General features: G+C 40.6%; 2 protein-coding genes across 3 annotated transcripts; one reads left to right on the forward strand and one right to left on the reverse strand.

Annotated features, from left to right (window-relative positions):
- The first annotated feature begins 8 nt into the window (after window positions 1-8).
- LOC123870189 (RNA polymerase-associated protein CTR9 homolog) lies at window positions 9-13,761 on the forward strand. Of its 2 annotated transcripts, XM_045913389.1 has the most exons (21): window positions 9-148; window positions 236-334; window positions 972-1,211; window positions 1,726-1,994; window positions 2,568-2,763; window positions 3,499-3,642; window positions 3,968-4,051; window positions 4,437-4,643; window positions 5,189-5,343; window positions 5,805-5,975; window positions 6,617-6,831; window positions 7,343-7,500; window positions 8,091-8,219; window positions 8,805-9,067; window positions 9,691-9,931; window positions 10,384-10,589; window positions 11,027-11,153; window positions 11,941-12,185; window positions 12,402-12,692; window positions 12,729-12,776; window positions 13,355-13,761. In XM_045913389.1, the coding sequence occupies exons 1-21, from the start codon at window positions 113-115 to the stop codon at window positions 13,542-13,544; spliced, it is 3,714 nt and encodes a 1,237-aa protein (XP_045769345.1). In that variant the 5' UTR covers window positions 9-112; the 3' UTR covers window positions 13,545-13,761. The 2 variants fall into 2 exon arrangements, with proteins under 2 accessions (XP_045769345.1, XP_045769344.1); XM_045913388.1 differs by having other exon boundaries at window positions 12,402-12,776; window positions 13,355-13,760.
- Window positions 13,762-16,026: 2,265 nt separating this feature from the next.
- Window positions 16,027-16,834, reverse strand: LOC123870471. The gene is made up of 2 exons (XM_045913797.1): window positions 16,208-16,834; window positions 16,027-16,041 (listed from the first exon to the last, which is right to left on the reverse strand). Exons 1-2 carry the CDS (start codon window positions 16,832-16,834, stop codon window positions 16,027-16,029), a joined length of 642 nt encoding a protein of 213 aa, XP_045769753.1.
- Window positions 16,835-17,114: the final 280 nt, after the last annotated feature.

The raw sequence follows: 17,114 nt of genomic DNA on the forward strand, positions 1-17,114 counted from the left end.
ACCTACTCGTTTAAAAGTGAAAATATTAAAATAATAATTATTGTAAACTGAAAACCATAAAATCTATTACGATGTTTTCTTTTTGACCAAGTGATCAGTGCAAAAAACTACAATGTCGCTCGAAATCCCGTTGATGAGCACCGACGAGGTGATTGCTTTGCAAATTTTGAACAGTGCGATATCTGTTTCGCTTTAAAATGTCAGTCGCGTAATCAATTTTCTTATAATTATATAGGTGATAGAGCTTGATCCTGATCAGCTACCATCCGGGGATGAAGTGCTTAGTATATTACAGCAGGAACGCTCTCAACTCAACGTCTGGATCAATGTTGCCGTAAGTTGAAAATAACCTATAAATATTTGCCAATTCGCTCTATTTTATAAGCTCAGTGTGGCTAATTCTGTTTTACACAAACTCCAAATTAAACGATAGGTTTAAATGTATTGCTATCCATTTCATAATGCTGCCCGTTGAAAAGGATAGCACTAGATTTAGACCTGTCAATTTAGAGATTGTGCATAGTGTAAATAATACAATGGAAATAGAATTAGCCACAATACATGCACCAAGCTAAGCAAGTAGATACCAGTTTAGTTAAGCTTTTGTGTATTTTATTACTCATTCACAATACTTAGCATTGTAACCACATGAAAACTTTTTTTATTGATTGTTAACCCCACAATACAGCTTAGTGTATGTTTAATTTGTATTCAGTAAAAGGTACTCAATATCAAGTCTCTTTTATGTGTTGATAAAGCAGTCGGCAGCTAGAAGCAAGAAACATAATAAACTTATTATTATTGTATTATATATAATAGATTCTGGTTATGTACAATTAAAAACATTTATTTATTTATAAATGTTTGTTTTAATACAAGCAAATCCAAACCAAGTTAGCATGGCAGAGTTTGTGTTAAAAATTTCATCGATATATTTACTTAATTTTTTTAATATTTTACATAATTTCTAGCTTGCATATTACAAACAAAAGAAGATCGATGACTTCCTCAAAATCCTGGAGGCGTCCCGCGTGGACGCCAACATTGACTACAGAGACTTTGAACGGGACCAGATGCGAGCCCTTGACATGCTGGCTGCGTATTACGTCCAGGAGGCCAATAAGGAGAAGTCAAAGGACAAAAAAAAGGAACTGTTCACAAAGGCCACTTTACTGTATACCATGGCGGATAAGATCATTATGTATGATCAGGTAAGTGATACTAATGACCTCAGACTATGGAGTCCAGTGGTAGAAAACACCAGAAATAAATAACTTATTGTCAGTGTATTGTAATACAACCCATGAAATACCCTTAGAAACCAAAAGGATATAATATTTTGCCTGTTGTGACAAATTCAACTTGATGTTTGCGGAGTGACTCCATTCTTCATCCTAAAGGTTGACGACCTACTTTATTATTTTATAACTTGGAATTGTTATTGTTTCTAAGTTGAGCTGTTGAATGTTGAATGCATTATTATGTGTATACATAATACTTGTCTTATATGTTTGATCTGATACATATCTATTAAAATAAGGCGCCTGCATAGATGCTAACATAATATTTAAAATTCCATACCCAAAGGTCAAAACGGACTCCTATTAATGTCTAATTTGATTTCAAAGCAAATATGTGAAAGCAATAACACTATCTTTCATTTATTTTTAAATTATGTACGATCATATTAAAATTTTCTTCTCAAACTTAATCCCTTGTTTAAAGAACCATCTCCTCGGGCGAGCATACTTCTGCCTTCTGGAAGGTGACAAGATGGGTCAAGCAGACACACAGTTCAACTTTGTGCTCAACCAGTCACCAAATAACGTGCCCTCACTCCTTGGCAAGGCTTGCATAGCATTTAACAGGAAGGATTACAGAGGAGCTCTGGCTTTCTATAAGAAGGCTCTTAGAACCAATCCCAACAGCCCAGCTGCTTTGCGCCTTGGAATGGGACATTGTTTTATGAAGCTCAATAATCAGGAAAAGGCCAGGTATTGATTGTGTTTAAATTGAATTTAAATTTGTTTCTTTCCTTTTTTTTTTAACAATTTATTCAATATTTCATTTGTAGGATTAAAAATTAAATAAATTATTACTGAGTTTAAAGCAGGATCACTGGTATCCATACCAATTGTGGACAGTGGACACCCTGTGTACATGCTAATATCGATAAATATATTATCATTTCATAAGGTTTCTTAATGTATTTTTATAATAAAAACTGGGTCAGGTGGAGGCCATGCAAATAAAATGAGAAATATAGCATTCTAGCTGATGCCCGTGACTTCTTCTGTGGGGGTTTAGATTTATAAAAATCCCATGGGAACTCTTTGATTTTCCAGGACATGTATGTATATAGCCTATGTCAGTCTCCAGCTAACCTAACATGCGCGCCACGAGAAAATATTTTCTATGCATTTTAGCAAATTATAGGATACAAAATCCCTTTTTAAGGTTAAGTTCTTAACACATCTGACGTGAGTGACTAATTCATAATCAGGATTTTAAGATAATATGAGCATATAATATGTATATAAGTGTATAAAACATTGACTTATTTGTAGGATGGCCTTTGAAAGGGCATTACAACTGGACCCACAGTGTGTAGGTGCATTGGTTGGTCTCTCCATATTGAAGCTCAACTTGCAAGAGAGTGAATCCAATAAAATTGCCGTTATTATGTTGTCTAAAGCATATGCCATCGATCCCAAGAACCCTATGGTATTGAACCATTTGGCTAACCATTTCTTCTTTAAAAAGGTTTGTATTAAAATACTGTTATAAAAAAAGAGTTAAACTGAAAGTTGAAAGGCATAATGTATAATAAGCCTGCTAGACAGCTTATTTAAAATTGATTAGATTTGTACAATTTATAAAATTGTCAAAAACCCAGCTGCAGTTTGTACTGCATATTTTTCAGCCCACACTTTCCACTCATATAAAATTTCCTATGATTTGGCACTCCAAATTCTTTTCAAACAAAGATAGTATATATTTTTGTACTCGCCTTTTAAAGCTCTTTATTTTCATATATCCCAATCGAGGGTCTTGATAAAAAGCTTTCAGCCCGCACATTAAAGGCCATAAAAGCCGCCATTTTGATTTTTAAGAATTTCACATATCCAGCGACACTCACACCATCGAGACGAATTCACTGATGCATCATTTATCAAAATCGGTTTAACCGTTGAGTAGTTGCAAGCAGACATAAAAACAGGCCTACAGGTCCAACATATAACCCTCCTTTGGGGTTTGCTGCAGTTGGGTAAAATTGACGTTGAATAACACCAAACGTAGAAGCTACCTTCTGTATATTGTTAATTATCAAGAAAGTCGCTATGCCTGGGTTCAACTCCACTTTATAGTGGGTGTTGCGCCTTAATACGAAGTGTCTGATTTTTGTTTATACAATTATCAAAAAAAGACACTTTGCATTATTAAGAACCCCTTAAATAAGAATATAAGTCACAGTATTCGGTTATCTTATCCTACCAGGACTACAGCAAAGTCCAGCATCTCGCTCTCCACGCGTTCCACAACACAGAGAACGAGGCGATGCGCGCAGAGAGCTGCCACCACCTCGCGCGAGCCTTCCACGCGCAGGGCGACTGTGTGCAAGCCTTCCAGTACTACTACCAGGTATGGATGGACCATTTCACAGGTAGCAGGTGAAAAATCACGAGAATAGCCTTTTCACATGTAGCTCTCCACGCGTTAATAAAGCGCGTTAATAGGGTCAAGCAAGACCCTAAAAAGTGTGCGAGTGAAAAAACTAGTATCTCTGTGTGTTAAAGATAAATCACGGTGTGTTAGAAAGAGATAACATTAAATTGTAGAATGTAGAAAACGATTGTACCTAAGTATGAAAATTTAAAAACCTTTTTCCGTGAAAAATCACCTGTGTGAAGAAATATATAATTTCATCAAATGAAAAGTAGCAATAATGCCCATTTCCTACTACCAGGCCACACAGTTCGCGCCTCCCAACTTCGTGCTGCCCCACTATGGACTTGGCCAGATGTATATCTACAGAGGCGATACGGAGAATGTGAGTATAGTAAATTAGGTACAATAAAAACCTTCCTGTACAAAATTCTAATCCAACCCATCAGTCATGCGTTCATTGCTGGATAGGCCTTTTCAAAATCCATCACACGCGATAAGACCGTCTTTGCACCCTAATATAATAGTTTAGCTTTCCTTTCGTATGTTTCTTTCTATGTTTATGTATAAGTATGTGTGTGTGTGTGTAATAAAGAATTCAAACAAACGAGTTAGGATCTTTTGTCTTAGCTAAAACATTTATGTACTTCCAAATAATATTATCTAAAGTATCAAATGACGAATTATTAGTATAGGTATGTTTAAAGATTTAAAGTCCTTGTAAAAGTTTATTTGAATAAAAATATTTCTATTCTATTCTCTATTTGTAGGCCGCACAATGTTTCGAAAAAGTGTTAAAGGCACAACCGGGAAACTACGAAACTATGAAAATCCTCGGCTCCCTGTACGCCAGCTCGCCGTCACAGTTGCAACGCGATATAGCGAGACAACATCTCAAAAAGGTCACTGAACAATTCCCAGAAGACGTGGAGGCTTGGATTGAGTTGGCTCAAATATTGGAACAAAATGATTTACAGGTAAACACCATCAAAGCTTCAACAATGCATCGTCTCACGATTTTTATAGAAATAAAACTTCTTTAAACACCACTATATAGAGAGTACCTCAGATCTTTTCTCGAACGCAAAAGTTACTAAAATGGCCGCCAAACAGAACGACTGTTTAAAGGCCGCCGCTTCTTGCCGAGATTTTTAAAGTACCAAGTAGATTAAATATATAATATTATTAAGTACTTATTACAACTTATTATTAACTACTTAATTCTAACGCAACTTATTTATTTTTAATTTAATCATAATATCTGTCACAACATAAAAAAAAGGTTTACTTCAACCACAGTAAAAGTTACACACGCTATTATTTTTCCTACCAATGACAGTCCTTGACTGCAACTAAAGTTACAGCAGCAATTTTCATTGAAGAACTTGAATGGATACGCTTCCAAATTACCTGGAAACTGGTCTTAATTATTTAGAGTGTTGGCTTAAGTTGGCTCGAAAATAGAAACAAACCATATAATCCCGACCAACCTTGTCATCTAATACTTAATATTTTTTTACAGGGTTCCCTGAACGCGTATACGACAGCGATGAAAATTCTCAAAGAGAACGTAAACGCGGATATACCTGCGGAAATTCTCAACAACGTCGCGGCGCTGCACTATCGGTTAGGAAACCTGAACGAGGCCAAGAAATACCTTGAAGAAGCCTTGGAGAGGTAAGCAGTACCCTTCACTACAGAACACTCCTCATTTTAGTATGAGAGACGTTTTGCTTCTAGGGCATTTAGCGTTCATGTCTAGTTGTTATGGCGTTGAATATCAAGACGTTATGGCGAAATCGTCATTTTGCAACGTGTACATTCTGATAGGCACCCGAGTTTTGCCATAGTCTCACGCTGGCCAAGTACAGATTGGTATACTTAACACACCTTTGAGAACATTATGGGTAACTTTTAGGCATGAAGGTCACATGTTTTCCTTCACAATTAAAGCAAGTGATATTTAATTGTTTAAAACACATATAACTCCGAAAAAATAACCTACTGAGTAGCACTACTTCAAAATGGCTGTCATTTTTGTAGTCAACATGAATTTTTTCTTGAACAGTACTTGTAAAAGTTTATTTGGATAAAAATCTTTTTATTTCTAATTAAATAATATTGAACCTCATTTACAGAGAAAAAGTGGACGCCGAGACCTTAGACGCCCAATACTACAACTCTATCGCTGTCACCACAATGTACAACCTGGCTCGATTGAACGAAGCCCTGTGCGTTTATAACAAAGCCGAGAAACTGTACAAAGATATCTTGAAGGAACATCCCAATTACATCGACTGCTATTTGAGGTAAACACTTTTACAAATATTTTGCATTATCTTTGTAATAATAATAATAATAGGAGTTTTTTGACGCCAACTATAGGAAAGAATGGCATTATCTGAACCAGTGGTAAATTTTCTTGACAATCTCACACACACCCACACCCACACACCCACACCCACACACACACACACACACACACACACACACACACACACACACACACACACACACACACACACACACACACACACACACACACACACACACACACACACACACACCATACTACACAAATACTTTTATTCATTTATATTAACTTAATTTTAATTTCTTTACTTTTAATTATTCGTACCTTACTTTAAGTTAAATTAGAGCAAATGCAACAGGGAAGGCACTAACTCCCATAACACAGTCTATACTTTTTTGGGAGTTAGGGGTCCATGCATAACTTGTAAATCTTTTTTGCAAATAAACGTTTTTATTATTATTATTATTATTAATTCAAAAGCATAATATGTAATAGTTTATTTCAATAAAAAATCTTTCTATCTTAGTCTATTCTAAAAGGTTGTTTAAGTATTAACAACGCCTGTTGATAACGGGCTGTTGTACTCATGTCCATTGAATTATTATAAAACATATATTTCATGGGTCATATCTTTAGGTTAGGCTGTATGGCCCGAGACAAAGGCCAAATCTATGAAGCATCCGATTGGTTCAAGGAAGCTTTGAAAGTCAATACCGAACATCCAGACACTTGGTCTTTACTCGGCAATCTACATTTAGCCCAACAGGAATGGGGACCAGGGCAGAAGAAATTCGAGAGGATTTTACAAAATTCTTCTACTTCCAATGACGCTTATTCCTTGATCGCTTTAGGTAAGTACCTATGTAATTAACAAACGTCAAAAGTAAATATATGGTAGTTAGTATTTTGTGGTCTTGGAGTGGGGACCCGGGATTTTTCAGAATTCTTCTACTTCCAATGATGCTTATTCCTTGATGCTTTGGGTAAGTGTTGTGGGTATTTACCAATAAACGTTAGTTGTCATCCCACCGCTGCCACCATAATATTGTGTCAATGAAAGGTGTGTAGGAGGGGTTTCATTGACACAATAGGTAAGTATCTCCTAAGTCCTAACACTGAACATCCAGGCACTAGATCTTTACTCAGCAACCTTCTTTTAGCGCAACAGGAGTGGAATTAGGTTTTTGCAAAATCCCATGATCCCTTTGATTTTCCGGGATAAAAGTCTATTTCACTCCCCAGGTTTTTAAACTATAACCGTGCAAATAATCACGTCGATCCATTTCTCCATTGCGACGTGATTGAAGAACAAACTAAGAACACTTTGGCATTTATAATATGGGTAGCGATTGCATTCCACAGGTAACGTTTGGCTCCAGACGCTGCACCAACCGTGCCGTGAGAAGGACCGCGAGAAGAGGCATCAAGAGCGCGCGCTGGCCATGTACAAGCAAGTGCTCAAGAACGACCCCAAGAACATCTGGGCCGCCAATGGCATCGGATGCGTTCTAGCGCATAAGGTCAGTGGGGAATATTAATTTCACACCCAGCGATTAGAAATTGAGACCTAAGTTTAGGATTGTGACAGAATTTAGCATAGAATTTTGGGTTGCAGGCTTCTTCCTGTTACATTCTTATTATCTTACAAATTGACAATCAAAAGTGTATAGTGGTAAATGGGTGCACAGGAACTTTTAGATCTTGTCCCCCCTTCACCATTTTACCACGGAACAGCAAGATGTCGGGCGAGTTTCCATGCTTATGTCGTCGACTATCTATCTACACGCACGAAATGTTTTGCGTCATCATTCCTAATACGCAAGGCTAAGGTTTGGAATATTCTACCGCGATCTGTGTTTACTACCAATTACCAATCCGGGTATCTTTAAAACAAGAGTGAATAGGCATCTTCTAGGTAAACGCGTTCCATCTTAAGCCACATCATGACTTTCCATCAGGTGTGGTTGTGGTCAATGAAATAAAAGGGTTGAGTTTGATTGTTATTGAATATAAAATAAATGTCAAAATATGAGCTTGATGGTTTTTATTCAGTGATACTGCAGGTCTGATAACAGACAAGTCAGTATAAGAATGTGATGTTTGTGTTTAGGGGTGTATAAACGAGGCGCGCGACATCTTCGCGCAGGTGCGCGAGGCCACGGCCGACTTCCCCGACGTGTGGATGAACATCGCGCACATTTACGTCGAGCAGAAGCAGTACATCAACGCGATACAGATGGTGCAGTATTATAAATTACAGAAATAGACATGTTGCTACCTATCTCCTTTTATTAAAGAGAAACAATTTCAACCTTTATGCTCTACATAAACTCCGTCTTTCAAGTTTCTTATAAAATATAAATGCATTTTTAGTCATGACATTTGGGAGGATAGTGAAAAATCGGGGGTTTAAAATATGAAAAATCCAATATATTCAAAAGCTGTGCAATGCATAATGTTATTTTTAGAAAATTGAAGTTTTGTTTACCATTTGCTAGACCGCACCTTTTCTATGAAACTCATATTTCTACTCAAACCGAATTTGTGCCTTCTGGCATTTTTTCATAGAACTGCCCGTTTTGACGTCATTTATTGCGGTTATGGTATTGTTCCACTATCGGGATTCGTGAAATAATTTGAGTTTGGGCAAATTTTACGATAGTGCAAGATATCGCAAAGCAAAACGATACGATTGACGGCGGCCACATAATGAGCGATATTCACGAATCATTTGCCGAATCTCGATACTGGAGACGAATCATTAAAAGCAAGATAAGATTTGAATATCCTAAGTAACTGTTTTTATAATCTTGATCCTTTTCAGTACGAAAATTGCATCCGCAAATTCCGTATGCAACACGACGTGGAATGGCTGACTTGGTTGGCTCGCGCGCAAACGTTCGCGAGCCGGGCCCGGGCCGCCCGCACCGCGCTCCTCAAGGCGCGCAGAGTGGCGCCTCATGATACGTCCCTGCTGTACAATACTGCGCTCGCGTTGCGGAGACTGGCCGCTCATGTGCTTAAGGACGAGCGTTCGGAGTTGAAAGTCGTGTTACGCGCCGTACACGAACTACACGTTTCACATAGGTAAGCTTTATGTATCAAAATTAAGCCTCAATAGCTCAACGCGTATAGGAGCGGACTGAAATCCGAAAGGTCGGCGGTTCAAACCCCATCCGTTGCACTATTGTTGTACCCACTCCTAGCACAAGCTTAACACTTAGTTGGAGGGGAAAAGGGAATGTTAGTCATGATTATAAATAACTAATATTTTTTTTAATAATAAAAAAAGGTACAAAAGAATATTCAAGTTGAATGTTACCCATAAAATCATGAGATTCTATGGCAGGTCAATTGGTTTAGTCAGTTTCTAGAAATGCACCACTGCATAGTCTCCCTTGGTACCTACTCCATTATGGATAGGCCTCGCCAACACAACCTTTTTCATTCAAATATATTCAAGCTAGCTAAGTTCATACTTCTTTTTGTAAAAAACTAAAAGAAATGTGAACTTAGCTTGCTCGCTTCCAGCTTAGATTGCATCATCGCTTACCACCAAGGTGAGATCGCAGTCTAAGGGTAACTTGTACCACATATGTTAATTATTAATATCAGGTTAATGGGATTCTTTTGAAACCTCTTAAGTGTTTTCTGAAGGATCTGCAAGAAACTTACTGATCTGACTTAGAAACGCATGCGTTATCTTGTAGGTATTTTACACGTCTCTCAAACGTCGAGGGAGCAGAGGGGGAAAGACCCGAGCGTCCGGAAGGCGCGGAAAAACGCGCCTCCGAGACATCCGCCAACGCCGCAGCTTTGGAGGCTCGAACCTGCGCCGACCTACTGTCCCAGGCTCAGTGGCACGTGGCCCGAGCGAGGAGACAACACCAAGAGGAGTTGGAGCTGAGGGATAGGCAGCGGGAGCAACGGGAGGCCTTCCGCAGGCAACAGGTTAGTGAATTGTTTCGCCGCAGGCAGTGAGCGTCAATATTCATGCAACTTCCTTTGAATTGAGGTCAAGATTTGTTTTCTAAATACAGATTTCGGGTTTTCATACTATTTAGTTATTTTATAAAACATTTTAAGGACTCATTTTCAGCAAACTTTTTTGTCTACTCTACTATCGTAGAGTAGAAATTTGATTGACGATTACAGCTAACCATTCGAAAAAAACATTTTTATTTTTACCAACTCCTGCTGGGGCAGACGTGTTCTGGAGTGGAGACCGCGTATCAGCAAGCGCAGTTCGGAACTACCTCCAACCCGCTGGACTGACGACGTTAAGAAGATAGCGGGAAGGAAGGCGGTGGATCATGTGTGGTGGCGCACTCTTGCGAAGGCCTATGCCCAGCAGAGGACGTATACAAGCAGGTTGATATTGATTGATTGATTTTTACCAACAGGAAGAAGAGCGTAAGCGCCGCGAGGAGCAGCAAGCAAAGAGCACCGTGGAGCAGCTGCAGAAGCGACAAGAGTACAAGGAGAAGACCAAGAATGCGCTGCTCTTCGCAGACATGCCCAGCGAGAGCAAGAGCAAAGGCCGCGGGCGACGCAGGGACGAATACATATCCGATTCCGGCAGCGAGCCCGACCGCCCGAGGGAGGAAGGGTATAAGATCTTTGTTTATTATCTCTTTGTACGTGACGTGTAACGTCTTTCTTTTTTTTTTTAACGTAAATAAATAGATTTTGAATATGGGGGGGTCACTTTGGAGGGGCAAATTAGGAATTAAAAAAAAAGTTTTGCAAAATGAACCATTATGTGACATATTAAATGAAAATAATTTTAAAGTAATAACCTTTGAAGTTATTTAAGGAAAAAGAGGAAAATTGGGCATTCCCTTATTGACCTATCTCTGAATCTACTGAGCCTGAAATGTTTACATAAATATAGAAAGATGTCTCAATATATATAAACTTATATACCTATTTATCATACAGCACTCTCTCTACACGAGTTCAGCTCGCACTTGACCGGTTTTTTGGCTAAATAACTCCTACCCATGTGATTACTGCAAGGGCTCATGCAAATGTTTGGTTTGGCAGTCGCGAGCCGAAGCAGCGCAAGCGCAAGCGCGAGGCGGGCGAAGGGCGCAAGGGCGGTAGGAGTAAGAAGCGCGACCGCGGCAGCAACAGCGATAGCGATGCGCCGCGCAAGAAGGGACGCAAGAAGGTACGTCACGTCATCCTCACCGTCACATCATAAAGTCATTGGAAAGGCATTCCGAATCAGTGGTAGATGCTCTTGATGATTCAAAAGTACTTGTGAAAGTCTAATTGAATGGTAGATGCTCTTGACGATTCAAAAGTACTTGTGAAAGTCTAATTGAATAAACACAATTTGAATTGCTTGGTATGGTCAGCAACAGAGCTTGGTTTGCACCCGCCCATAGTCGTTAGTACTGGCGGGTGCTGACTGTACCTACAATATCAATTCACCATCAATAGTTTCTGAATTTCCATAACTCATTTCGGATTTCCGGTATCAAATTAGGCCGCAAAGATGCATAAGCCTCAATAGCTCAACCGGTAAAGGAGTGGACTGAAAACCGAAAGGTCGACGGTTCAAACCCCGCCCGTTGCACTATTGTCGTACCTACTCCTAGCACAAGACTGACGCTTAGTTGGAGAGGAAAGGGGAATATTAGTCATTTAACATGGCTAATATTCTTAAAAAAAAAAAAAAAAAAAGTTGCTGTACATCACAGTACCAGAATAAAATAAATGCATAGGTACTTAGGTGAGCAGTAATCCTGCAATAACCAGTTCGATCCGAAAATTTTGATGGGACCATCTCGCAAACTAAAAAGTAAAGAAAGTAAGAAATTTCCTGAGTAAAAAAATTTTGCAAATCTATGCATTTATCCTGCGCATAACTTTATTAATGTTTTCAGTACTGAAAAATGCGTAGTTAACAATTGCTTCAGCTTAAGTGTTCGATATATTATTCTACATAACAGGGAGAAAGAGGCATCGGACGTCGAGAGAAATCGAAGATGGCGGACGACAAACTCAGCCAGAAACAACGCGCGAAGATCGTTTCCAAAGAGACGATATCGTCATCGGATTCGGACTCTGATGCCGGCGGCCGCAAGTCTCGCAGCCGCAGCCGTAGCCGAAGCCGCAGCCGTAGCCGCAGCGGAAGCCGCAGCCCGCCCGCTAATAAAGGCCGCAAGAGAATTATGTCTGCTTCGGACAGCGATAGGTATGTAAATTCGCTAACAAATTACTATAGTTAGTATGTACTACTGTCTTTTTACTTCGCTATAAATATACCCAAAAGACCGTTTCGCTATTTAAAGATGTAAGTAACTAGTAAGAATATGTTATATATTGCAGAATAACTAAAAAGTTCAGAACTCTTCTTCTAAATGTCAAACAGATTATTATGTGATTAATATATGAATATGTTTCTCTACAGGTCTCGTTCCAAGAGTCGTTCGAAATCTCGCAGCCGATCTCGTTCAGGATCAGCCAAGAGCCGTTCCAGATCTAAAAGCCGCTCCAGATCCAAAAGCCGTTCCAGATCTAAAAGCCGCTCTAGATCCAAAAGCCGTTCGAGATCCAAGAGTGGTTCACGTTCCAAAAGCCGATCGAGATCTAAAAGCCGCTCCAAATCTAAATCCAAGAGCCGATCCAGGTCCAAAAGTCGGTCCCGGTCCAAAAGCCGCTCAAGATCAAAAAGCCGCTCAAGGTCAAAAAGTCGTTCAAGGTCGAAAAGTCGTTCGAGATCCAAAAGCCGTTCGAGATCGAAAAGTGGATCTAGATCGAAGAGTCGGTCACGATCTCACTCAAGGTAAATATTTAGGTTTCCCAATTTACGAGTACTTACCACTTCTAGATAGCATTTATTACCTTATTTAGAATTGGCATCATGAAAAAGAGCTCTGACCAGAAACCTGTGCAGTGGGTGGTTTATTGATCTATTTGGTGGTAGGTATAAAATGAGATGTGATGGTGATGGTGTGTTTTCACCTCAAAAAATGACGTAACCAGGGTTGGGTATTTTTGAAGGAAGGATAAAGGAAAACTATATCGCGATCTTGTTCTCGATCCAAGAGCGGTTGTCGCAGCCTCTCACGCTCCCACTCTCACTCGGGCTTCCCGATCTCGGTCCAGCCGGGCGATTCAGAACAATCGATTCAAAAAGTTATCGTTCGATAAGACGTATTTTTCAATGAAGAGTACGTCTTATCGAACGGTAACTTACCGAATCGAGTGTTCTGAATCGCCCGGCAGGTCTTGCAACTCTAGGCCAGCCATGCCCGAGGCTAGTCTGTGTCCCAAATGTCATAGCTTAATGACATCATAACAAATGCTATGGCGTATATATGACAAACAGATGCAGTTTTTTACCAATGTTTCATTTTACAGGTCAAAAAGCCGTTCGCGATCCAAGTCCAAAAGCGTATCGCGGTCACGATCTCGATCTAAGAGCGGTTCTCGCAGCCGCTCCCGCTCCCGCTCTCACTCGGGCTCCCGCTCTCGGTCCGGGTCCCGCAACTCTAGGCCCGCCACGCCCGAGTCCAGGAAGTCTGTGTCTGCGAGTGAAGATGAAAATTAGTTACTTTTGTAAATATTGTATTGTTTAATGTTACTTATATTCCGATCGCTCATTAAACGCCACTGATTAGCCGCAAGAGCCGCTCGCACTGAATTCAATGTATATTTGGACTGCAGAAAGCTGCATCAATTACTGCATTTTTTTTTTAAGAATATTAGCCATGCCAACTTATAATAATCATAACTAATACTCCCCTTTCCCCTCCAATTAAGCGTAAAAGCTTGTGCCAGGAGTGGGTACGACAATAGTGCAACAAGTCGGGTCTTCTTCTTCTTCTTCTCTCTGGGCTGGTTTCCGCACTTAAACGTTTCCGTCTGTTGTGCGTGCGTTGCCCCTCCCCGCCGAAGTCTTCACTCCAGCCATCCAAGCTCGCTCCAGAAGCCAAGTAGACCGCCCAGGTTGCCGAGGACTTCGTGGAGTGAGGTTGGGGAACCCAAATGGCGTTCTCGTTGTTCTGCCACGACCATGCACTCCAGGAGCACGTGTGTCGGCGTCTCATCGACCTCCATGCAGGCCCTGCACAGAGGACTGTCGGTAACACCTATAACGAAAAGGTGTTTGTTTAGTGGGCTATGCCCTGTTATGAGTCCCACCACCTTCCTAAGTTTACCTTTGTCCAGGCGGAGTAGTTTGTTAGTTTGTCGTATATCTATGTTAGGGAAAGCCTCTTTGGCTTGCCTGCAGTCAGTTGCGCTTGCCCATAGTCGGGAATGCTCCTTAAGTGTTAGTTCATGCAACCAAGTTTTATACTCACTGAAGGGTATGGGTACAATAGGCTGAGGCCCTGTCACCTTCAGCGTCGTAGCCTTGCGTGCTAATGCGTCCGCTGCCTCGTTTCCCTGGTCCCCATCATGTCCTTTGACCCACCGTAGGGTGATATCATTCGACATGGCGAGTGTTTCCAGAGCCTTATGGCAGTCTTGTATGAGTTCGGAGGTTGTCCAGAATTTAGCCAAAGCTTTGAGAACAGCTTGGCTATCTGAGTTAATGTTAATCTTAAAGTTTTTTACCTGTCGATTTGCCATAGCTATGGCTGCGGTTGTAATGCCTACACACTCTGCTTGGAAAACAGAGTTGTCCTTACCGAGTGCGTGACTTATTTTCATGTTTAGTTCTTGGCAGTAGGCCCCTGCTCCTGTGCCAGTTTTTGTTTTGGATCCATCGGTGTACACTTCTATTGCATCCCGTGTTGACTTCGTATCTATGTTTATCTCTGGATATATTTTGTATGGTTTGTCCAGTATGTGTTGTTTCCTGGTTCTGTCGCATTTCCACTCCAGGCGTGGTTCTTTGGTTATGCTTTGCACTAGAATTTTAGTGTGCCTTGTGTTCTGTTCTTTCCATAGACCTGAGGTTTTCAGTCTCAAGGCTGCGAGCGTTGCTTCTTCTTTGATTTGTAAGTGTAGGGGCGGGATCCCCAGTATAATTTCAAGTGCTGTTGTTGGTGTGGTACTCATGCAGCCTGTAATGGCGAGGCATGCTTGTCGTTGAAATTTCTGTAGTTCTTGCTGGGCGGTCGTAAGAAGAGTTCTCGGCCACCATATCAAAGCGGCGTATGTTAATGAGCTTCTTACTACCGCTAGGTATAACCACTTTATTATCTTTGGTTTAAGCCCCCATTTTTTCCCCAGCATGCGTTTACATTGGTTTAGTATCGTAAGCGATTTATTAATTTTATCTTCTGTATGCCTTTTCCAGCTGAGCTTGCTGTCCAGAGTCACACCAAGGTATTTTACCTCAGTTGACAGTTTGAGGCTTGTGTTGAACAGAGTTGGTGGTTTGGTTAGCTCTATTTTCCTTTTGTTGGTAAACAGAATCATCTCTGTTTTCTTTGGATTTACGGTGAGTTCATTTTCATTGCACCATCTTTCGATTACGCGCAATGCCCGTTGCATGACTTCATATAATGTGTTCTCTAGTTTTCCACTGATTAAGATGGTGAGATCGTCAGCATAACCAATGGTGTAAAATCCGCTTGTGTTTAGTTTGTTTATCAAGTCGTCAACTACAAGGTTCCACAAGATTGGTGATAGGACACCTCCTTGAGGGCAGCCTCTCGCTACTATGCCTTTTGTGACTCCGTTGATATCTAGTTGTATGATTCTTAGTTCTAATAATGCTCTTATCCAGCTGCGTATAGTTCTTGGCGCCCCGTATCGTCCCAAGGCCCTGTCTATGCTATTAAAGGTTGTCTTGTCGAAAGCTCCTTCGATATCAATGAAGACACCCAGTGTTGATAGTTTGTTTTCTAGATCATGTTCAATTTTGCCAACAACGGAATGCAGAGCGGTTTCCGTTGACTTGCCAGTGCTGTAAGCATGTTGGTGTGAGTGTAGGGGTACATGTCTTAAGGTTCCATCCCTGAGATACCGATCAACCAGTCTCTCGAGTGTTTTTAGTAGAAATGATGTAAGGCTGATAGGCCTGAAGGACTTTGGTAAAGTGTAGTCACTCTTTCCAGGTTTTGGTAGAAAGACCACCTTTACTTCTCTCCAGGCTGTTGGGATATACTTGTATGCTATACAGGCCTTATATATTATTTCCAGCCATGGTGTCAGTTGAAGTTTTCCCCATTGTAAAAGTGCAGGGAAAATTTTGTCGGTCCCCCCTGATTTAAAAGGGTGAAAGGTGTCAATAGCCCAGCTGATTCTATCTCGCGTGACTGTGTTGTTAGCAAGATCCCAATCCTCATCTGTGGGATGGTGTCCTAGGTTGTGTTCCCAGTCTGCTGAGTCTACTATTCTACAGCCAGGGAAATGCGTTTCAATGAGCGTTTCGCTTATTTCTTTGTCATCCTTAGTGTATGTTCCGTCAGCTTTCCTCAGCGAGCCGAGTGTGCGGGTGTTGTCGTCTGCTAGAATCTTACGTATGCGGGCTGCAGTGTCGTTCGACTCTATGCTTGTACAAAACTTTTGCCACGCGGTTTTGTCTTTTTCTCTGACGCGTTTGTTGTATTTGTATTGGGCTTCCTTGTAGTTGTCCCAATCTTGTTCTTGTCTGGTGTTTTTTGCTCTGTTGAAAAGATGTCTGAGGTTTTTCCTCATTCTTTCCAGATCTGGGCCCCACCAGCTGTTTTTTGACAGTCGATTTGTGTTGATTTTCTTCAGAGGACAAGCTTGTTCATAACTTGTCTTAATGCACTCCGTTAGTTTGTTTACGTTTTGTTCGATGTTGTCGATATCATCGATGTCGTTAGGTTTGTTTGTACCTATCTGATGCGTTAGCAAGGTTTTGTATTTTAGTCTGTTAGTTTTCCTTGGATTTCTCTTTGGTGCGTGTTGGGTTATCATCAGATCTAGCTCATAGCATATCCGCCTGTGGTCGGAGAGCGAACAAGTCGGGTTTGAACCGCCGACCTTTCGAAATTCGATCCGCTCCTAAACCGTTGAGCCATCGATGCTCTATTTGCTTTGGATTGTATTGTAATCCATCTATTTGTAGATAGATTAATTTATTTTTCGGCCGTTACTATGTATACAAGCAAGACTCTACCGCTAAATTCACCTGAAAATGTCTGAACGGCGTGACAGATGACTTGAGAACGAAACTCAAATGTACAGTTTCCTTGGG

Source organism: Maniola jurtina, chromosome 12, assembly GCF_905333055.1.
Source record: "Maniola jurtina chromosome 12, ilManJurt1.1, whole genome shotgun sequence".
Lineage (NCBI taxonomy): Eukaryota > Metazoa > Arthropoda > Insecta > Lepidoptera > Nymphalidae > Maniola > Maniola jurtina.

Excerpts from the sequence above, each read along its gene's own strand:
- LOC123870189 (XM_045913388.1), top strand. The coding sequence starts at position 113 with ATGTCGCTCGAAATCCCGTTGATGAGCACCGACGAG. Across the intron at positions 9,932-10,383 it reads AGGCCTTCCGCAGGCAACAG|GAAGAAGAGCGTAAGCGCCG; the intron begins GTTAGTGAATTG and ends TTTTACCAACAG. Across the intron at positions 12,777-13,354 it reads CGGTCACGATCTCACTCAAG|GTCAAAAAGCCGTTCGCGAT; the intron begins GTAAATATTTAG and ends TTCATTTTACAG.
- LOC123870471 (XM_045913797.1), bottom strand. The coding sequence starts at position 16,834 with ATGATAACCCAACACGCACCAAAGAGAAATCCAAGGAAAACTAACAGA.